This window comes from Tinamus guttatus, unplaced genomic scaffold, assembly GCF_059628265.1.
Source record: "Tinamus guttatus ecotype Peru unplaced genomic scaffold, ASM5962826v1 Tinamus_guttatus_pri_ptg000287l, whole genome shotgun sequence".
Lineage (NCBI taxonomy): Eukaryota > Metazoa > Chordata > Aves > Tinamiformes > Tinamidae > Tinamus > Tinamus guttatus.
The window spans coordinates 12,777,888-12,801,579 of NW_028288821.1; the positions used below are offsets into that span (position 1 = coordinate 12,777,888).

General features: G+C 39.6%; 1 protein-coding gene across 4 annotated transcripts; it reads right to left on the minus strand.

The window, feature by feature from the left end:
* Window positions 1-695: 695 nt before the first annotated feature.
* On the minus strand, window positions 696-22,082 carry ZNF711 (ZFX family zinc finger ZNF711). Of its 4 annotated transcripts, none has more exons than XM_088527592.1 (9): window positions 22,059-22,082; window positions 16,274-16,378; window positions 14,191-14,721; window positions 7,599-7,757; window positions 5,661-5,807; window positions 4,920-5,057; window positions 3,387-3,434; window positions 2,683-2,826; window positions 696-2,240 (listed from the first exon to the last, which is right to left on the minus strand). In XM_088527592.1, the coding sequence occupies exons 2-9, from the start codon at window positions 16,350-16,352 to the stop codon at window positions 1,063-1,065; spliced, it is 2,424 nt and encodes an 807-aa protein (XP_088383718.1). In that variant the 5' UTR covers window positions 16,353-16,378; window positions 22,059-22,082; the 3' UTR covers window positions 696-1,062. The 4 variants fall into 4 exon arrangements, with proteins under 4 accessions (XP_088383718.1, XP_088383717.1, XP_010220105.1 ...); XM_088527591.1 differs by lacking the exon at window positions 22,059-22,082 and adding an exon at window positions 18,682-18,845; XM_010221803.2 differs by lacking the exon at window positions 22,059-22,082 and adding an exon at window positions 18,677-18,845 and having other exon boundaries at window positions 2,791-2,826.
* Window positions 22,083-23,692: the final 1,610 nt, after the last annotated feature.

The window sequence follows — 23,692 nt, forward strand, 5'->3', positions numbered from 1 at the left end:
CTATACTGAAAATTTCGTATTAGGAAGTAGGACAGTAATAGTCATACCTGTTATGAACACTGCCCTAACAAACTTCTATGTATTTTGACTTTTAATTCAAAAAACTATTATTTTCTTTGACTTTGTTTCTAATACTCCTTTTAGAGAAGGTCTTAAAGTAGCAAGAAAAAAAAACAGTGTTGAGTCACAACACTAGTAGCTGCATCCATTTTTTTCTAAAAAAAGTCAGATTCAAAGTTAATTTTGTCATATGTGCCATACTGAACAACATTCAACTGTAGTTTCAGATAAAAAAGGGAAATTATATACATAGACATCTTTAACCCTAGCACCAGAACACCACCTTTGAGCTCATCACATAATGCTATATTTTAAACATCATATTCTGCAATAAAATAGGTTAGCAGCTTTGAAAACGTTTAAAAAATTACTCATCGAACCTAAACTAATAAAGGAAACAAAAAAGTTTCCCAATGAAATGTTAAAAAAAAGAGAGGGAAAAGAAACGGAAAAAAATAAAAAAGGACAATCCCCCAAATTTCTGGACCAGTTCTGGAATATAATTTCCAGGCACAATTTAAAAATGTTATGACCAAGTGACAGACTAATGTTCTTACTCTTCCAAAACTGCACAAGAAGGTGGACTTGGTTACCTTAGCAAATAACTTGTAAGCAACCCCACCAGCTATCCAAACTGTGTTCATAGCGGAGACAAGTGCTATTACTGACAAAATGGGTAACACAGTCATCTTCGTTTTGTCTTCCACAGCTTAACAATGTGTAATACTATTAATCTGCAGACATTCAGCAATCTTTCTGCAATATTTCAGACATTCATCCATCTCTCTGCATTCTATAGTGCTCTTTTTTAGGTTCTGATAAGCAACAATCATAGGGCTATGAGATCCCCTGTCAACCCTAATACTTTTAAGACTTTTAATACAAAGAATGTAAAGTTATGATTTAATATCAAGCTTTGAAACCAGGAGAAACAGTTCATGAGATTTTTTTCCCCAATTAGCATATCACAGTTTCTAATTGCTTCCTTCCTGACACCATATATCACAGTATGGCCTCTTTGTGGTGCCTCATTATATGCTGATTTTTTTCGGAGGGCCTACGGAATCCCTTTTTGCAATACTCACACCTGTGGGGATAGTCTTTTGTGTGGATTGAGATAACGTGCCGTTTAAAGCCCGATGCATCCGTAGTGCTATATTCACAATACTGGCATTGATAAACTTTTCTTCCACTGTGGGTCTTCATGTGCTTCTTAAGTTCAATTTGCTGCCTAAATCCTCTTTTACATCTTTTGCATTTAAAAGGCAGGTCCTTAGTGTGAACTGAGAGGATATGCCCACTAAGTACAAAAGGATCTGATGTTTTAAAGTCACAGTGTCTACACTGATGTATCTTCTTACCTTTATGGGTTTCACTATGCTTTTTGAGCTCAGATGGACGATGGAAGCCTTTCTCACATACCTCACATTTGTGGGGAAAATCCTTTGTGTGAACTGAAATGATGTGTCGCTTCAGGTCACTTGAATTGGTGCTCTTATGGTCACAGTGTGGACACTGATGAGTCTTATGCCCTTGAAACAATTCTGTGTGCTCCTGCAGCTCCTTTTCATCTGCAAAAGCCTGGGGACAGTGCTCACATTTAAAGGGCAGATCAGTCCCGTGTTTGGCTTTGATGTGGGTTTTCAGATTGGACTGATCAGCACACCTGAAGACACAGTGCTGACACTGGTATGGCTTTTCGCCCGTGTGGGTCCTCATGTGCTTTTTCAGCTCTGAAGGATGCCGGAATCCTTTCCCACACTCCACACACACATGAGGAAAGTTCTTACTGTGCACTGCGAGGAGATGTCTATTGAGTAGCCCCTGCTCTGCGGTTTCATAGTCACAATATTTGCACTTGTGCAGTTTAGGCTCCTTGTCCCTTAGGATTAGCTTATTAGAACTCAAGGGGCTTGCTTCTCTGTATCTTCTCGTGTATTCTGTAAACTCATGGGTTTTATCAACTTTATTTATAAGTTTATGGCTTTCCAGATGATTGTGGAAACTTACTTTTTTGTTAGTTGTAAAGTCACAGTCTGTACACTGGTATTTCTTCTTAATCATATGATCTGGATGATTCTTCATATGTCTTTTCAAGAATCCTCTGGATTTAAATTTTTTCCCACATATGTGACAAGGGTAAACTGTTAAGGGCTGTCCATCAGGACCTATTATAACAGCTGTTTTTAAACAAACAAAAACACGTTATGAAGGAAACTAATTTACTAAGAAATTAAATTAGCCAACTGCTGTCCAGATTCATGCACTTACACTTGCAGCAGGCAGAGAATGGTTCAGTAGTTTAGAAAAAACCCATCCACAGCACCAACAATTTATATAGGGCTGCTCAGATAGATCAGTAATACTACACGTGCAGTGAATATATCCACGATTGCTTTTTAATAGTTTGCTAAATTCAAATGAACTGCATCAGCCCTTAGTCTACTGACTTCAGACTGTAAAAAATACTGCATTCTCTAGGCATAGAACTGGAGAAGGGAAGGACACAGGAAATACGCAAATCATTGCATTTTTTAAAATCTTGCACCAGTTTTAAAAAAAAGAAAAGTAAATGAGTAAGTGCCATTCCATGACAGATACGTGTAACCATATATTGTTTACCTGTTTGCCATTGCCTGGCCTCTCCTCTCCTCCTTTTCTTGGTTTTTTGTTTTAGCACTCTATTAGTGCTAATGCTATCACAAATCTGCAGGTACTGTGTTGCATTACCGTTTTTGTTTTCTAATCGTGTATCCAAGTTATTTCCTAGAAACAAAAATTAGACACCGTAAAAACCTTAAGCATCTTTCTTCTTCAAGACTGGTGACTGGAATTGCACAGGAGCATAATCCACTTTTTTTTTTTTTTTTTTTAAAAATGCCCATTCCTTTACACTGAACTATAAAAAGAAGACAGAGTGCCAATATAAAGCAGTATCTGTCTTACACATTGACAAAAGTCAATAATATAATTTTATAAATAACTAATTGGTTTATTTTATCCTTGGTTTATTTTATCCCTCATGACATTAATTTCTTATTATCTAACTTTGTTTTTTCTTTCAGTGATTACACTGTCTCTGTTCTATGTGACTATAAAACCATTTAAAAACACTGCCAGATCCGCCCAGCTTCCCCACCAGCTCTGAAGGCCTAAAGCACCTAGAACTGTTTTAACTGGAAAACAGTAGAGAAAGTCCTTCAACATGTAGTCTACATTTTTTTTTTGCCATTTACTGATTAGGAAAACTACGATATATAAACACATACATTTTCAAAGGAAGCAAGTTACTTTTAATGCTACAAAACACAATCACATGTTCTCACCTGCCGCTTGACCATCTTCGTATCTTCTGGGTAGTCTTCTTTCATCTCCTGCAGAAAACAGGGTATTAGTTAGTTATAAATTCAAATCCTTTCTAACAATGAGGGTTTTCAAAGTCTGAGAATGAGACAAGGGCCAACTAATAAATAGCAGTTTAACTCTATTCAAACTAAGATGTGTAGTTCACATCAGCTCAAAACCTTGTATTTATATGCCCCAGACACTAAAAAAAAATATATTCTTCACACATTCCATTAAACTTATTCTTGCATGCTTAGCATTCTGACTAGCTTTATTTCTGATAATTAAGGGTCAGAGCAAATCCTGTTTAGCTTTTTTATATTTTTATAATAAAGGATTAAGAATATTAAAGGGTTGAGCAATACAGAGGACACATACGGGATGAAGAGAAAAAAGAAATTATTCTTGGAATTCTGCCATGCTTCTTGTACTTTAGTTTATGGCAAATTAAGTGGCCTAAAAATATTTTTTAAACTAAAGGCTCTCACAGATACGGCATGACAGGAGGCATCTCTGTCATCCACTCAGCAAATAAATGTTATTGACTATGATGCTCTCTGTCCTAACTCTCTCCAAAACACCAAACCACTCACTGACTACACACTTTGTTTCTGCAAACTTTTAAACTTTTATATCACTCCAGACACCAGTCTAGAAATTAGAATATCTGAAATTGACAGCTTAATCCAGAAATCCAGATACCTTGTGTTTCCAGAGCAGAACTAAGTAGATAATAAGGCCTTTGTGCTAATCGCCTGCTGAGTACTCTCTATATGAGACACTACAAACTTCTAAGAAAGAGGTAAGTGGTAATTTAAGAGAATATTCCTCATTTTGTATTGAGAGTGTTTACTGTTATGGGCCATGGCTCTGCAGTTCAAAACCGTTTTGTAACTAACGTGCTCAGGAACGCTGCACAAACGGAATTTACGTGCTCAGTTTGCTCTCTTAACTATAACATAACCCAGTGCTAACTGATACTCCCTTGATATACATTTAAGATCCTAAAGCACTACAAATACAAAATAAAGAGGATATTAAGAATTTTAATATACCCTATTAAGATGTTCCTACTACTTGAAGCATGACTGCAGAATAAAAAACAAAAATCTGAAAAAGTAACAGGTTTACAACTTGCTATATAAAGCAAAATTATTAGGAATATATTTACACAGCCAATCCTACTACTCTGTTTAAGCTTATTTCTCCTTCCTCCTAGTTAATGCAAAATACTTAAAGCTGTTCTCATTGTTGTGAAATCTTCAACAGATGTATAAAACACACACACTGTACAAGAAGCTTATAGGTAAAAAGGTTATGAACAACATCAAGAATAAATTTTCACATCACTGGATCAGCTTCCCTAACTGCCCTTGGTAAGAGAGCACAAGGAGCTGCTACCAGCTCCCTCACGGGGGAAAGCGAGACACTGCCACGTGCACAAAGATTCTGGAAGTTAGATTAGGAAGCAAATAATGGAAGCGGTTTTCACAAATAAGCAGAAAGGTTCCTACCGTAAGCAGCAGCCCAAGCAACAGGCACAAAAGTTTTATTCACGCCAGAGTCTTCAAGCTGTGTCTCTGGAAGGGATGTAGCTTCTTCTTCACCTACAATAACTTCCATATAAACTTCATCTGCTATTTCAGCACAGCCTGGATTAAAGGAGAACAACAACCTTTAATTTCACTCTGCTCATCTTAAATTTTTCCTTCATTTAATTGGCTCTCATTCTGATTGATACCCGTTACAAATTACTTTCCTTCCTTTGGCATTTAGAGCCACCCCTTCCCTTAGGGGATCATTGTTTATTCAGACATTCCTTAAAGAGAGAAAACAAATATCAATAAATACAAATACCATCAAACACACCAATACAAATTCAAATATACAAACTTATAAATGTGTAACTGAGGACATTTATTGGCCACTTTGCCAGAAAGCTGTTTAAACAAAGGAAATTCACAGTTGGAAAACAGAAAAATGAGAAATTTGACTAACCTCATTAACTTCATCCATGGATATGTTAAATTTAATATAAATAATGAAATGATTGCATACAGAATGCACAAAGTGCATATTATCCACATCACTTTAAAATAGTTATAGCCTGTCTTTATTTTTAGGAAGATCAGTTTAGTTTTCTACTACTTCAGGCTGAAGAATCCTTCAGAAAAATTAAAAAAGTCCTTGAGAATGATGTTTATATTGTTGTATCAAATAGCATGAGAAACAAAAATGTTTCTTATTATGCTTACTAATATCTTCATCTTCCTGAGAAGAGTCCTTAACAGCCATGTAAACCATTTTTTCTCGCTGCATTCTACCAACTCCTCCTTGTTCAATTACTCCAGCTACAGAATGTCCATTGTGAAAGTCACTCTCTGTGACAATTTCTGTCCCGCCTTTAAAAGAAAAGAAGTTAAAAACATAAGTGAATGTGAACAAACCCACTGTGAAGATAAATATTACACTCAAGTATTTTCTTCTTATTTCCAACAAAAGAGATTTCATAAATCAAGAGATTTCATAAGATAAATAAGAGATTTCATAAATCTCTTATTATTCTGCAGCCTCTTTCACAAAAACATGCAAGTTGATAGTTCATTGCAGATGAGGAAAAACGAGCTGTATTCTCTCATTGCCCCCTGAGAAATTCAAGGCTGACAACCAGACAGATCATGGCAAAACGGAATGGAGAGCAAAATTTGCAAAATTACTTGGTAACCTGACAGAGGATTTCACTAGTAGGCTGAGCATTATACAGCTGAAGACTTCCTGAAGCAGTAGTTCAAGTTGCTTGAAAAACAGCACTGTTACTACTTGAAAGACTTTGCTCGTGTAATCTGCAGCTGTGAGTGAAGTTCAAGTTCGTGCAGTGCAGCCAGGCCAGCAGGACTGGTCTGTGGGAGATGATTTCTCCTCTCTCCTGCTGCAGGAGGGCAGGGGCAGACGGACTCGCTCTGTGAACAGCCCATGCCAGACACACTGCAGGGAGGAGCAGGTCCAAGCTCCTGAGTGCAGAGGTGAAGAGGTGCCAGCTCTGCGAGCGGGGGGCCCTACCCTCACAAGCTGCAGTGAACAGAAGCTGCTTGCAAGGCTCCCGAAAGAGCTCAGGGGGTACAACCCGCAGAGCAAGAGTTTCTTGGTTAGGTTTGCCCAAGACTGCATGCCTGAACTCTAGGTAATCTTTTCCCTCTCTTGCACCAATGCCACCAAAGACTGTGCCATGACAGGACTCTAGAGACTTCGCTGTACTGATACAAAAGGCCAATTTTCTAGAGTTTCTTGAGGAAAAAGTCATGGATTTTTTAACATTATAAACAAACTCACTGCACATCCATGGTCTGTGTTCTAGAAACCCCTCTCAGAAAGCAGCACCATGTTATCTTGAAAAGAGCCGAGACCCTAAGAACATCCACTCTTACCAGTTATGGTGCAGACAGCTGTTATATGCACAAGATTTTGTACAAACTCTACCTGCAAATTAAAACCCAGCCTCTGAAACCCCAGCTGTCTGCTCCACTTGTGCAAATGCTGCCTCTAATTCAAGGATATCTGATCTGCTTATGCACTAATTCTCCAACTGCTGTAGTTTTCAGTACAGAAAACTGGCACTGATTACAGTTCACGTTAACATAGCAGGCTGAAAATAGCAATGGCTCAGCAGTTAAATCACAAGCAGGTTACAAATTGTTACATTTAAACCACTCTTCAAGCTAGGACAGACAGGATAGTGACTGCCTTATAAAGTTTGGTATTTAATTTGAGTTCCTTATAATTAAGTCCTTCTCTACCACAAAGGGGTGGAAAAGATCAAGAAACTAGTATCTTTTTAAGTCAGTGGAAAAAAGAAAAATGTTAAACCACTGAAACGATAGAAGTCCCCTGGAGAGAAAACTTTGCTACTCATAGCATTCTCTCTTGCAAAGTTAGAAAAGCACCTGCAGATGTCCAACCACTTCTACATGCAAGCTTTGGGACCCTGTATGATTGGCAGGTGAAAAATAAATACTGCTAGTCAAAAAACCCCTGAATTCAGCATTAACACACATCCTGTATTAAGTGCATATTGATGGTCTCCACAAATACCACATACCAGAAAAAAATCCAGTCAGTCAGTGGGCTATGTTAAATTAACACAAAATACCCCAAAATATTTCATGCTACTGGAATAAATAAAATTTAAAAGGTACCTATTTCGACATCATCTTCAGCTTCAGCTTTAAATATATAAACTTTGATAACTTCTGAACCAAACCCATCATCTTTAGCAACATCATCATTTGACACCTCTGTACTGATTTTTAGGGGAGTGCTTCCTATGTGGTCCAATTTTTCTCCAACATCATCCACTGTAAAAATAAGAGAATAATAATGAGGATCAAACTTATTTTTTAAAGTCAGATTACTAACTAGCAATATTTTTACTCTTATCCTCATGTCTAATAAAAGACTGCATTCATAAATGGCCTTTATAAATTAGTTTGCCTTAAGACATTTGAAAGGGAAAGTGATTCCAGAAGATCAACATTTGATTTAATTGTCACAACTTTGGAAACATAACCCAAGTTGCAGAACGAAAGACACAAGAGAGAGCTCGTAATAAAACCCTTTGTGAGTATTGGTCATGCCTGAAACTGTTCCCGGAACAGTGAGGAGAAAAGAAAAAGACACCAATAAGCACAATTAAAATTATTTCCAAAAACTGACCCAGAACTGTCTGCTGCAGTCTAATAGGAATTCCAGGAACTTCCACTATTCTGGAATACTGCTACTGACAGGTAGTAGTTGATCCCCCTATCAGGAGTGCTGATTCTCAGTAACTTCCCAGTGAAAGAAGAGTGTCAAAAAAATGGCTACACCTTCACACTAAAATTATGGTTTTAATTGCTTTAAAAGCCTACAAATTAGCAAAAAATTACTGTGTAATATGTCATATAGTTGATTAAAAGATGAGATGAAAATTAATCCAAGCAGTATTTCGTTAAATTGAGTTCTCATTCTTTATGCCTGCAACTTGGTTATTCCAATATGTATAATGCTGATTTTATCTTTACGTTTATCTTTACATCTGTTTTGGTGACATATGTGTTCACACTGACAGCCATATGAATGCATGGAAGCCGTCGCAAGGGCCACTGAAGCATCTTTCTGACATACACACTCTAACACACTTCTCTCAATGGATAAAATTAGCTCCTGTGCAGATGGCCAGGACAAACCTATGCTATACTGAACACTCACTGAAGCCCTGTAAAAAGGGAATAATGCCTCAAAAGGAAAACAAAATCTGTATTAGATACATTACAGGGAAATAGCAATTTATTTAAATACATTAGGTTAAAAAAAAAGATTAAAAAAGATATTTTCAGTGTTTTAGCATGGGAATAAGAGTGTTTTAAAATGACTAGGTTTCTATTCAGTGCAGAGAGCTGAGGGATGAATAGGGAGTAAAGGAGGGCTTACCTTGGGATGGCTGCAGTGGTTCCCAAGCCCCCTCTAAGTTTCCTGCCCTCAGTGCAGGGCTGACTGCTCTTGAAGAGCTGCTTCCTGCTTCAGGCTACAGCCTGCTGCACTCAGGGGCACTGCAGTTAGTTTAACTTTTCTTACCACCCCAGGCACCCATGGGAGGTGGTTCAGAACCTGCTAGAGAAAGAGCAGAGGCCCTCCCCACCCCAGGGATGGAAATCCACTACAGCAATCCCAAATGATCTAGGAACGGGATTCACAGAAACTCCTAACCAAACTGAATGATTTTATCCACACTGGTGAAACTTTTATTTCACAGGTCTCAGGCTGTGTCAGAACTAGGAACAGAACTACAAAACAGCTAATTACCAAGAAAGCATTTGATCTAATTAAAGAATTATTGAAATTATATTGTATCTTTTGACTAAAATAAAGGGAAAAACCTTAAAAACCAATATGACATGCTTTGGTTCTATCTCTTTTTTTTTTTTTTTTTTGTAAATAACAGGTTAATCGTATTGCCAAAAAAGCCCCACAACCTAACCTGAACCAGTGGAAACAATTAAAAAACTCCCCAGGGAAATTTGTGATTTTTCATTGAAAACATTTTAAATCTCTTACTAGTGACACTGCCAGCAGTATCAATACCTTTATCTGTTAAAATTGGACAGACAGTGCATGGCACTCATGTCATCTTGCAGGACAAGGAAAGCAGGATGAATATGAATGCCACAAACAAAAAGGCCACGAGAGAGAAATCCACAAACTCTCTTCCAAGCCAGTTCAGCAGCACCATGTTAGTAACGTATCATTCTATCGAATATGAGTAAGTTAATACATCTGCTCACTAAAGTTATTTTATGCGGGCAGAAAGTATTTATTAAAAGGGAGGATTACGCATCCTCTACTAGCAAGAAAAAGGATAAGCTCTAAGATACTTATCTTGGAAAAAAACTAGTATCATATATTTATTATTTTGGAAATTTTTAAAAAACAGTTCTCTGCCTGGCTTTTAACATTTATAGAAATTGGTCATCCAAATTTTTTAAAATGACAGATACACGTTTAATGCTAGTTTCGCTGCACGTTATGAGTGTCTGAAGGACTGAAGCTTAACTAATCGTACAAGACAGGAACTAACAACACAGGAAAGTCACTGTCAGATGCAAAAAGAAAAGCAAAAGGCTGAAGGGGGAAGAAATCACTAATTCTATGCAGTTGCTGTAATCTTAGAATTGGCAGGTGACAGTAGACATTTTTAAGACATAGTTGTTTCCTAATCTGAAAGTCAAGCAACAGCAACTCTCAACTCACCAATATTATAAACATAACACAGTATCAGCTGCACATAGAAAATTACTATTTCAGTTACTTAACTGAAAGCCCCCATTGAACAGCACGGTAATCAGTTGTATGAAATGAAAGTTTTCTTTATGGAAACAATTCTAAACTATTTAGCTAATATCAGATAAAATTCATTAAATGCCACTGTTTAGCTGATGAAATAATGTAAGAATATATATATATATATATATATACAATTTTAGATTAGTTGCCTTACCAGGACATCAACTGCAATACAACAAAGATTACATGAAGAAAAGAGAAAAAAAAATCTATTTTAAAATTCTTAAATGACTATTTTCAACCAAATCTGAAGTAAAATACATGAATATTGTGTAATATGTAAGTTTGTATTTTCAAGTAAAGTACCAGAACTTTTAATATCCTTAAAAAAACAGGGAGCTCTGTCTTAGAGGAGCAACTCCGACCCCACTAATCATCCTCTGTGTTTTCAAAGATCTTCAGTCTCTACAATTCAAGCTAAAGTTATGGGAATGTATCATAAAGTCTCTGCATGTACAGCTCTTAATCACTTTTCTAAAAAAGTAGAAGCGCAATATAATAAAATCTGAAAAATACAAGCTATTGATAAGTATTGATAAAATGACAATAATGTACACTGCTATTCTTAAGATGTTGCCTTTTGTTTCAAAAGCAGTTGACTGGCTATTGCTTAAACTGCCATTTTATACAGGGCAAATCTCATGGTTCCAATCCATTTTTGAACACATTCAAACAAGTGGAAAACAATCAGTGGGGCAGGTACACAGCTGGGCAGGTAAACTTCGTGCAGTTCCAAGAGATCATGGCTTTTTAAAGCACTTTTTGTGAGTGAGCTATCAGGAATGCTTAGTTTATGTCAATGGAAGCCTATGAAAGTGTCTTCCAGATCCGACTCATCCACCACAAGCACTACATAATACACTCTCCTTTAATTGAAGGACACAACAGAGAATCTTTACAAATATATGCTGAATTCTCCTAAATAACAAAACTCAAAGGAAAACTCAGCACACTTGTAGCGTTCAACTTACCTTTCTCAGCTGTTTTCAGGTGTGTGATGTCCAGATTCACCGTGGATTGCCAGCTCCCAATTCCCGTGCTGCCTCAGCATGCGCTATGCTGGTGATATCACACCCACCAGAGGAGCCCCCGGGGACACCATGAGGGCAAGTCCCACGGTTTTACGATTTTCCGTGTTTTGCTTAGGTCTGCTATACTTATTTTACATCCCAGCGGTTACAATAGAGGAATATTAAAATGTTTAGCAAATGACGTAACACTGTACTGCAATACACTGGAAAGGAGGTGGTGGTGGAACAGTACCTTACCCTAAAGGCCAGCTCCAGGGGTGCTCTTGGGTGGGTGTGAGGTCGCGAGCATAGTGCATGCAGGGCCAGCACGGGGAGCGGGGGCTGGCAAGCCGCTGTGCGTCTGAATATCGCAAACCTGAAAAACAAAAAAGGGCAGGTTTTCAGCTACGAGTGTGCTAACTCTTCCTGGGCAAAAGGGGACGTGCTGTACAGAATTTTCACACCGCCTTATGAGATGGGTGGGTGCGTAAGCAGACGCTATGCATTAACTTTGAACTAACTTCCTTTTGAAGCAATTCCCTTTTATATGGGAAATTTAAAAAAGGAGATGCATGCATATCCTACAGCTTGTTTTATGGAGGTATCAGGAAGCCATTTTTCAGCATTGCGCTCATAAAGTTGATTTTAACAAGTTGAATTAATCTGCACAGAGATGGCCGAGTGATGACAACCTTCTTGTGAAAATTTGCAGTTACAAAATTATACACATCTCATTTTCAAAACTATCCAAATAAAGATTATTTTCCAAATGTATTTATATAAAAATGTAATTACCAATGCCTACATGGAAATGTATTTTTAAAATGGTAAAAAACCATATGTAGCTCAGCTTTATACTCTAAAATGTAGTATTTTAGAAGTTCCCAAACTGTGCTCCATCAAACCATTGGTGGTACTGCATGAAGAGATGATTAATCACTTCATGTAAAGTCACAATTTTTTTGCTGTTAAATTTCACTAAAGACAGCTAAGAAGTATTTGAGATTTTTAGAATTATCACTTTGGTGTGATTCGTATTAAAAGCAAGCTCAGTAACTCTACATATACACACCACAAGAAGTTAAAACCATAAAAATACCTTTCTACAACACCTACTGAATATGTGACAATTAAAAAAATATAAAAATAGTTAAAAAGTGTTTTAAACTCTTTGCTAAATGGATGTGTTTATCTATCCTACAAAACAGACTACCCTCAGACACATAATAAATTCAAGGCTATCCTAGAAAATTGCAACTGCATGAGATTGATCTGCCTGGGAACAAAATAAATATAAATAAATAAATAAATAAGCCCCAGTGAAACAGACTCTTTGCAGGGTTGAGGTGGCAGACCTGGCATAAAGCTGGCACAAACCCAGCCTCAAAGCTTAACAGAGGCAAGAGAATATCTTAATATTCCTAAAATGATGAGAACAGAATTCCCGGCTAACCATTCAGTTTCCAGCTGTGATTACTGAGACCTATCAGGGCTACAGATGCATTTAATGCCTCGAACTGCCTCTAACCGGTTTGCAAACATTGCCAAAACCTTCAGCAGGCTTGAGAGCCCCTCAACACACTCTCTGAGATGAATAATCTCAAGTAATCAGGCAGGGCGGAGGTCATTAGATAACTGTTCCTGGAAGCTGAAGACAACCTGCTCTAAGTGCAGCGACCATTATTATCAAATCATACTTATCTATCTTAGAAGGAAGTCCAAGGATGACTTTACTTACAAGTACAAGGGTGTAGTTGGAAATACCGCAGTTACAGAATACAACTCATCGTAAGTACTCTGTCAGAAAGGAGGAATTTTTTCAATGAAATGATTGTAAAAATGGTGTGCCTTTATTTACAAATACACAGGAATTTTGCTGTTTTAGGTTTAATTTGCATTTAGACTGATTTTTTTTTTGTTTCTTGATCCAAAAAAGAAATCATTACAATCACTAATCAGTAATGTCCTCCATCTTTACATTTCTAATAAATGCAGTTTGCTGTGAAAAGATTGACACTGTCATACCTGGCATTGTCTTTTTTATATTGTTTCTGACTAAATAAAAGCTGTGTTCACCTATCCACACTTCAGTAACTAATGTGAAAGTCGAAAGTCTGTAATGAACTATCATATATTATAACAACTTTGCATAACAGTAAAAACTGCTAGCATATATGCAGTTTAAACATGGAAGAAATGAAATACAGCTAAGATAGCTTTTCAGTAACCCCCTTAGTTGCTGTAACTCAACAAATAGTGCAAGAGCATAAAGCTTCCTCGGGGAGCCGCAGGGGCCCACATGTTGTATGCAGACTGAAATAAACAGCCACGTCCCATTTTTAGAGAGCTAATCAATTAATGCACAACTCCTTAATGTAAGCAGAGGCCAGAACAGAGCAATGTACAATACAATAGCTACTATAATTTTTAATACAGCAAAACAAACAATGTTTTGTTGAAAATAAGACAATTTTTGAGTAAATTATCTTAAAAAAATATTTCTTTGATGGATTTAATTGATGAAACCAGGCATGTTATTTTTCACATATATCTGCATAATTTGGTAACATGCTCGAGTATTTTAAAAATGTACCACACTCGAAATATGTAGAATGTTTAACTTTCAAAAATTGCTGTTAATGTATCAATTTTCAGGACTACCCAGTTTCAATAACACAGGCACACACATTCACTTGACCGTATGAATGTCACTCTTGTTGCATTGCTGACAATGGATTTTTCATGAAGAAAACCCAACTCCAGACAACAAGAATTAACTGAGCAACGGACTATTATTTGAGAATTCTGTTACAGAGTGCAGCAAGAGTCCAGTTTTAGTAATTTCTCCCCACCAGACTTCTGATAATCTCCTGCTCGTATCTACCTTTATTTCACTTACAGGATATCATTAGGTAGTCTTCAGATGTACTCTTGCCATCATCATCATCTTCCGTTTTTATAGTCACTGTGGAGCCAGGAACAGTATCGGCTGCTTGAATCACCGCTTCCGAATCCGAGTTGGTTACTAGAACTTCTTCTGAAACCATCGTAGGTGAGTTGGCTCCTGACACAGAGTCTTGCACCACGTGCTCTAAATGTCCATCAGGACCCGTAACAAGGTCAGCCACAAAGACCTGATCAGGAACTCTAACAGTTTCCGTTATTAGATCGGAAGTCAAAACATGATCGCTGGTATCTAAAGCTTCTTCAATAGCAACATCAGTTTCCAGAACGGAATCGGGAACAATTACACCTTCCGTCACAACATCAGTTTCAGCAATGATGTCGGGTCCTTGGACAACTTCAGCTGCTAAGCCGTGATCAAGAGTTATCCCGTCGTCAGTAACAACATCAGAAACCAGGACAGCTTCAGGGACTGACACAACAATGTGGTCTCCATCAATATGAGCAGTGCCAGCCATTCCAGCCACTATGGAACAATTACGAATGAGGGGAAAAACGTTAAAATTATTACATTATTGGAGATTATCTAAGAAATGGAATAATGGTATAGACAAGATAAACATATATGAACACTTGCTTTTCAACAATCTTTTTTTTCAACAATTTTTAGATTTCATCATATAGACAATCCAAAACAGGTCTGTATTCTTTAAGTAAACCAAAACATGCCTTTTCTTTCAAACTGAATTCACCCCACGTTTAACGGTTTACAATGCTGAAATTTTAAGAACTGAAGATCAGTTTGCAATTCCAACCTTTTTTATATTTTATTTTTTAAAGTCCAATTAGAAATCTTTGGTTATGGTAGCAATTTGAACAATCACAAAATTCTTGCATGCCACCAAGTTTGGTAAAGCATGCATTAATTGCTGTTATGATGAAAGGATTCTCTCATGCTCTGTATTTTAAGGACTTCGATAAAAATTAAATTCTTAGGTGTATGCCATATCTATAATACAATTTCCAACAATGTGGCCTGGTTTAAGGAATGGCTGGAAGCAGAAACCTCTGTTTTTCATGAACAGGCTTGACTGAGCAGTCCAATTTGCAAACTACTTTTCTATATGTAAAAAAGGCTGCACAATGATTTAGCACACAAATCAGTTTTAATCCTAATGAATAAAACATGCAAGAACACGGTTCTTTTTAGAATGAAAAACAGAAGTGTTAAAATTATTCAGCATTGTAATGCAAGTGCAATTATTTTGGTACACTCCAAAGGATATTAATTCACATTAGCACAAAGACCTGGTCCGTCCCAATATTTAAGGTCTTCTCCTGCCACAATGCAGAAATGTAGACCCACAAAGGAGAGAGTGGACTTCTTGCTGTATTTTCTCCAAAACTTCAAAATTGCTCAAGTTATTTGGCCATCTAAAGAAATAGTAGCAACCTCAAAGATCAACAAGTTCTCTTACATCAGTACAGCACCTGGACTCATATTCTTGACAGAACTTACAGAACATACAGATTTAGTTAAATCCGTAAGCTGCTACATACGTAACAGTTAGTTATTGTCAGACAAAGTCATTACTTCCCACCTCATTTACTGAAGCACCCTAAAGGGGAGCTAGTAACTGATCACACTTTTGCACCCAAAGCATGGATGTAAACACTTATACTGTTAGACTGGAGAGGTAGCAGTACCCAGAGTACTTCAAAACAGATACACGCACACAAAAACAAAACAACACAGAGCAAAACAATCCTCCCTGAACTATCTAACATTACAACGTCTTCTGGTTGATCTAGAGCACTCTGAGCCACAGAGTGAACTCGTTTTTTCTTGTTCAAATTTCTTAAATTTTCAAAATAGGTCAGTATTTCAGGATTAGCAACCAAACATGCAAGGACTTTTAAGATGCATCATCTTAAATTTTCTTCAAAATGCTGTGAAAACACCACTATTATAGTTTCAAGTATACACAGAATCAAGTCTAAATCTTGATATCATTTAAGTGCACAGAGCAAAGAAAAAAAGATTTTATTCTGCAATGTTTAATAGTTAAAATGTTTACCAAAATCCTGCATAATCATAGTGTGAGGCATCTTAGATTCTTGTGTCTGCAATCCAAGACTTCCACCACCTGGATCCATATTCAGCTACGTTCCTTTACAAATACCTGCAAAAGTAAAACCAGATTTTATGTTAAACTTGGAAGTACTGTGTTGATTAGCTTCACTGGATTTGTGTCACACAGACAAATACAGAAAAATATTTGCCCACTAGTTCAAGACAAAAGCATGTGGTACTTCATCCAATTCAATTTGCCTTATTGTTTTATGTTTTTGTATGTATATTTTTTGATCTAAAATCCTCCAAATGTTTCCAGGCAGAAGAAATAACTATTCATGTGACTAAAATCAAACATTTCAGTAATTCTTGGACAGGACTTATTTATTTATTAGGTATATCTTTGGGTATTGCCAGGTCTAGAAGAAAAGTTTGGTTTATACTCTAAAGCACTTGCTAGTTAGATTGTGCAGGTTATCTTCAGCATGCAAAAATACATGTTACTTTATTTCAAGTAGCAGTAAGCACAGAAAAAGCCTAAACATTAATTATCTTCACTGCAAACGAACATTAAAACACTGTGCGAAGTTTTATCCATAATATCCATTAATAACAAGCTCACAAATGGAAAACAAAAATCTCAAAAGCAATACTGGCAAGAGCATCTCGACACAGGAAGCAAACAATATAACCTGGATTAGTAAACAACTGAATCCAGTGGCACAGAGCTTGTTACCAGCAAGCAAAGACCTTTTCAAGAAACAGATCAGCTTTGTCACAGACAAAATGTAGGTAACTGCCTGCAGAACCAGGAAATACTAAGTGACCTGAGCAGCACACACAGGCTATCACCACCAATACACCTGATCAGTCGCGTACACACTATGCATGGAAAAGTTATTTCCTCCATCCCTATCCTCTGAATATGCTGTTTCAACTAAAGATCAATATCAGCAATCCTGTAGCGCGCAGCTACAGTGTGCATTGAGGAGAGCAGAGAATGGCACTCAAGAGTAGCAACTTTTCAGATTCTTTCATGATTTTGTATACACTTAATAGTTATTCCAAAAATAATTTCAATGGGTTAGTGTCATTACCTTTTTTTTTTTTTTAAATTGTAGGTAAGATTTGAAAAAGTTGCATAGGGACAAAATGCTGAAACGGATTTTCTCTTTCAGCAGCTGTGCATGACCCCTCCTATATTGTTCCAAATGCCTGACAGAGAGCCCAGCAGAAACTGCAACCGGCGCTCGCTGAGATCTGCATGCACACGGCAGAGCCACCCCCTGTAACAGGCAGCACTGAGCAGAAGAGAGGTCAATTTCTTTCAAGGTCTACATGGCCATTACACTTGCTGAAAAGGTGCAAACGTCTTTCATAGATGAACAAATCTCAGACTTCAGAGGGCTCTACTGCACAAGACAAAACCTTGTATTTACTGTCCCCCTCAGGTCAAATAAGGACGAGTTTTAGGAGTTGTGCTAAGTGAAGGTGGAAAAGGATCAGAATTACCGACACTGGAATGAAGGAAGTATGAATGGAGGAAGTATGAATGCAATTAAGAGCAACTGAAGCAAATTTAAGCAAAAATATGATTCTTGAGCATTGTAATATCAACCTTGACTTTGCTCTTCTGGATCTCATATCCATTACATATGAAATGTAACAGAGAACTCAAGCACTTTATGATGCTACATATTGAACAACCCTATTGCAGCGAAATACATGGCAACAGAGTTAAGAAGCAAAGGAAGTAGAAAAATAAGGGCCTAAGAATAAACAGCTGCCAGCACTGCCAAAATCTGAGACAGCCTCTAAGTTAGAGTCAAGAGACCCAGAAAGAGCTAGGGACCTACTGCACCTTAGACTAACACGCTAAGCAAGAAGTAGTTTAAACTTTGCAGCAGACACAACATTAATTCCTCTTAAGAGCACCCTGTTAACACCGGTACTAGATTCCACACTGAAAGACCCTAAGAAACCAAGACACCATAATGCCAGTTTCCTGTAACACTTCTGCCCTGGCTGCATGGCCCCAGATGAAATCGTCAGAGATGTACAGGCGATGGTGGCACTACAGCAACGGGAAGCGCCACGTTGCCCGGCCCAGGCAGCAGTTCCGGCTGCTTCTTAGAACTGAAGCTCCAGATGTCTCTTAAGCCAGGCAGAAAAGCACTGAGATGAGAGCATGCCCAAAATCAGGGTTGGTGCTACAAGGGTTTGCCTCATGACTGTGTTAGATGCCTTCACTTCAGCGGGTGATGCAGAATTTCTGCCCTGTGCAGGCCAAGGTAAGTGTGCCAGATGGGAACCACTTTGTCTTTGCTATTTTTTTGATGGAGAAACATAAAACAGAATAACAAATCATCTTAAAGAGACAAAAGATGGAAAACACAACCATGCTTACTGCACCTTCATTATCAAGGAAGGAACTGATCAGCAATTATTCCTTCTTTTAAACTCTTGAGATCCTCAAGTGAAGGAAGCGGCAAGCAGTCCGCAATGATGCCAACCTCAAAATAAAGGTCACTGTTTCACCCCAAGGAGGTTCCAACTTAACTGAGAACATAGAAGAATCAAAGAACTTATATCACCTAGTGTCACTATTATTCTTTCAACACTCTCTCCAGCTATTATTTGTCCAAACCTACTTCTCTCAAACTGTCTTAAAGCCAGAATACCAGTTCTTAGAGAAAGAACAAAAACGAGCAAACAAAACAAAAACCCCCACCTTACTTCTCACTGAACAGTAAGAACCAATATCCCAGACATGATTTCAAAATAGTTTTGAAAGTTACAGGGACAAGATCAAATTATTTCATTACTCTGAGAATCACAAAGCAACTCCAAAATCTTAGTGCAACCCCCAATCACACTTGAATTACTTCCACAGTCCATGGAACTCAGGGCAGCTGAAAAAGTATGTATTTGCTATTACAAAATAAGAGACAATGCTAGCCTACGCATGGCTAGTTAAAGTAATAGCTTCTAGATTAAAGCAATACTTAGCAATTACTTGACGAGAGCTTTTTATTAATCCTCTTTAAATGTAAATAATTAAAGTTATATTAAATCATATCAGCTTGAAATTAAAGGAAGAATGTTCTACAGTTTTCTTCCTTATTAATATGTAATTTTATTTTCAGATTATATAATCTACATGTAAACATATTACATATCATGCTAAGTAGAAAATTCTGCACAAAGCAAAACTGTAAATTTTAACTGAAATCAAAATTCCTGCAAGAGTAGCTAAGAGTCACCAAAAATAATATTTTCTGAGTAGCTAATAGGGCTATAAAATCTACAAAAGATGTGGAACAATACTTTCTGCAAACACACAATTATCTTAAATTTGCACTAATAACAAAGACGGATGATGACACATGGATGACGGATTGGTCATATACACACTCAAGCTTTACCTCTAAATACGGGGGGTGGGGGGCGAAAAGGACAGATTTGCTACAACTATTAAACTGCAGATTTTCTTACATCTACTTTGGTCTTAGAGGCATTCCATGACAGTAAGATATTCCCTAACTGCTAATATGGGAACAATTAACAACCAATAGGACCCACATCTCTGCCATAATAAGGCATTTCTGCTCATGAATTTCAGTAGCGCCGCTGATTTCATCTCATGCTCTACATATCTTTGCAACTCTCACTCTAAAGCAGCAGAGAAGGTGGTAGGTTAGTGACTGCGGTCCTTTATGGTTTCTTTCTACCATTTACTGCAATACATACCCATGCAATTTTGGAAGAGGTAGTCAAATCAAGATTAAAAGCTTTCTAAGCTTTTCCTTAGACAGGGCTCAGCTGAGACCAGGCCAGCAAAAATACAATACGAAGGGGATTTATGATCTCTCTGCCTACAAGCAGGAGCACTATGATTTTTCTTTTAATTAAAGATTATGCTTGGCAGGGCTACCTAAGAAAATACACATAATTAATTAATGGCTACACACTCAGCTGAAAAGCTAGTAAGGACTCAGCCCCTTATAAACATCAGTCAGTGTTTATCAGTATAATATATCAGTAACTTATTCTTCCCATAAAGATAATACTCTAAATTTAGCAATAACATTTTCAATGATAAAGCTTTCACAAAACATACTAAATCAATAGATCTTCAGCAAAGAATTTAAGGAAGACAAAGGAAAAAAAAAAAGATTAAAGAAGAAGAAGAAAAACTTTCCCTCCACTATCCAGCTCTTTCCAGGGAACCAAAGGCGAAGCTGTACCAAAGGGGTACAGCGAAGCTCCCACCCCCAGGCTGCCTTCCAAACATTGTGGCATTATGGCCATACCAGAAATTTAATAAAGTACAGAATATTTCCAGAAAAAGCCACTGGGTTAAACATTATAACCAAAAATTATAATTTAATAAAGCTACATAAATCAAGAGTATGTATCTAATATAAAAAATTATATCCATGATAGGCCTCGCAAATACTCATTATTTTCACAGTTTTACATACATCTTCAACCAAAGCATCTTTGCACAGTCAGCTCTGAAGTATTTGTTCAAAAGACAAACCTCTTCTGAAACACCCACGTCTTGTTTACATATAATATAAACCACAACAGGAGCAGCACCGTTTCTGGGGAGCTGCAGATGTTTTCTCAAGCTAAGTTTGACATCTCAATGAAAAGGGTCGAGGCCAGAGACACTGGGGATGATTCTTACACAACATAACAAAATCATCTGTAGCTGAGAAATCCAAAACAGATGTTTCAAATTCAGTTACCTGCTATTACTCAAGCTCAATTAGGTACCAAGGCATCACTCCCTCACCATATTTTTTTTTAGTTTATTTTTAATGTAGTAACCAATGGAAATGCAGCGCGAAGCAACCTGCTGCGGCAGAAAGCTTGCAAGAAGCATCCCATTTGGAAACTGTAGGTAAGTTGACGTAGGAAAAAAATAAAAATTAAAAATGACATTTCCATTTGGACAGTTCGTTCACTTACAAAAGCTCAGTGACAGGTGCGAATTTATTTCAAAGATGCAGGACAGGACCAAACAACCCGCCCAGGCCCCCCCGCCATCCCGGCGCGCTGCCGGAAGCGGCGCGGGGCTCCCGGCAGCGCCGCCTCCGCGCACGGCAGCTCCGCGCGCCCCAACGGCCGCCGCGGCCGGGCCGGCGCGGCGCGCCCGGCGGGAACGCGCGGAGGCGGCTCCCGCTCGCCCCCGCGGCGGCCGCGCAGGGAGCGCCCCGGGGCGGGCAGGGCGCCAGCGCCGCCGCCGCCGCGCGCGGAGGAGGCAGGGAGGGAAGGGCGGGAGCGCGCGGCGCGGAGACAAAGGAGCCCGCGGGGGGCGCGGGGCTGCGGCGCGGCCGGGGGGCTCCGCCCGGCGGGCGCCCCGGGGAAGCGGCCGCCGCTCCCCGTGCCTCCGCCTCAGGCCGCCGCCCGCCGGCCGTGCCCGGTCTTGTCCTGCCCCGCGAACCGTGCGGCCCGGCGGGGCCGCGGGAGGGGGAGGCGGAGATAACCCCTGTCCCGGCAGCGCCACGGCCCACGGAGCCGCAGCTTCCCCGCCCCGGCGGCCGACATTTTGTTTTCCGCCATTTTCTGGGCGCCCGAAAAGGCCCCCTCCGCCGCGGGGCCCGCCGGTGCCGCCCGGCAGGCTCCGCCGCCCGCGGCGCGGCCCGCGGTGGCCCGGGCTCCGCCGGCGGCTCCGGGCGGCAGCGGCCGCGGCGGCGGAGCGCGCGGGCCCGGGCCGCGGCCTGCGGCGGGGCCTACCCGCCGCCACTGCCCCCCGCCCCGCTCCCGGCGCCGCCGCTCACCTGTGCGGGTCCGCGCGCCGCGCGCCGGGGCGCGGGGGAGGCCGCGCCGCAGGACCGCGCCGCCGCCGGGGCCTGGCATTCGGGTCCGCCGGGGCCTGCTCCACTCGCCGGCTGGGCCGGGCGGCGGGGCGCGAGCGCGCGGCCTGCTCCCCCTCCCCCCGCCGCGCCGAGACGTCAGCGCGCGCGCCCGCCGCCGCCGCGCGAGCAGGCGCAGCCGCCGCCGCTGCCCGGGGCTGCCCGCGCCGCCGCCGCAGCGCCAGGGCCGCGCGCCCCGGGGGGCCGCGCCGCGGCCGCCCCGCTCCGCTCCGCGCGGGGTGGAGCCGCCCCCGCCACCGCGCCGGCCCTCACAGCAGCAGCATCATTATTATTATTATTATTATTATTTTCCTTCCGCTTTTGCAGCACCTGCAGCAGTAGCTCAGTGGCATTAGGTGCGAGGTGCGGATGTGCTTTGTTAATATCACTTCGTTTTGCGTTTTAAACATTCCGAAGTACTAAAAACACAACCATTAGCTACCATGCATCATTTTCTCACTGGAAAATAGCATTAACAGAACCTTCCTACTTCAGGGAAAAACATAAGGATAAATAAAGTGAAGCACTGAGGTACCGCAGCAAAGAGAGACCACACAAGTGAAATAAAATATCAAACATTGCAGTTTTTGAGGGAAAACAAGAATAAAAAAAATCACTAGTTGCTTATTTCTATAACCAAAATATCTTGTTTTGGTCACTAATAAGCATTACAAAAAAGAAATAGTAACTGCACAGTGTAACAAGTCTCATAAGCACATACTAAACAAATATACAAGTAGTATAATTATTAATGATGAGAATATATTCTTTGTGCTTGTAGCAGGTATCCTATTTCTTCTGATACTGGGATATCTTGATTAAAAGATTCACGATGACTCCCCCGCTTGTGCTTGCTTTTCACTTTTCATAGAAAAGCATTGTACAAAAGGTGACATCTAAGGATTGTATTTTGTACATGTGTGTTTCTGCAAGTGCACAACACAACATTTTGAAAGTTACCCCTCTGATCCCAGACTGATCACTGCAAATAAGGCACAAGAGGAAAAGCACCTGAAGTTATTCACAAAGCTGAACACCTGGAGAAGTGAGCAAGGATCCTGCAAGGTGAGACATTCAGCAAGGCAGAACTACAGTGAGATTGATGATCCCTTTCTCCAGCTAAATCCCATCTGTGCTGGATTCTGTCTTCTGGAGTAATATCAAGGGAAATTTCAAAAACAAAATGAGCATAAAACAAGCAACAACAAGGCTATTGCCGAGAGTGTGACATGACACCCAACATCAGACACAACATGCAAATCTGCAGAGTGAGGCAGCGATTACAAGGAAAATCAATCCAAAACATTGATCTGAAGGCGAAAAAAAGACATACAGTAAGATCACAGGAATCCAAATATCAAAAATCACAGTGCTGAATCACCAAGAATTCACAAAAGCTGAAACATCCCAGAATATCTGCCAGAAGGCTTGAAGTCAAATCCTCCTAAGTTTAGATAGTCAAAATGGTATCGTCACAGCTGGATACAGATACATCAAACTATCTTCTTCTTTTCCCCAGTGGAATCTAATGATGACCAATAGAGTATGTTCTCTGAAGA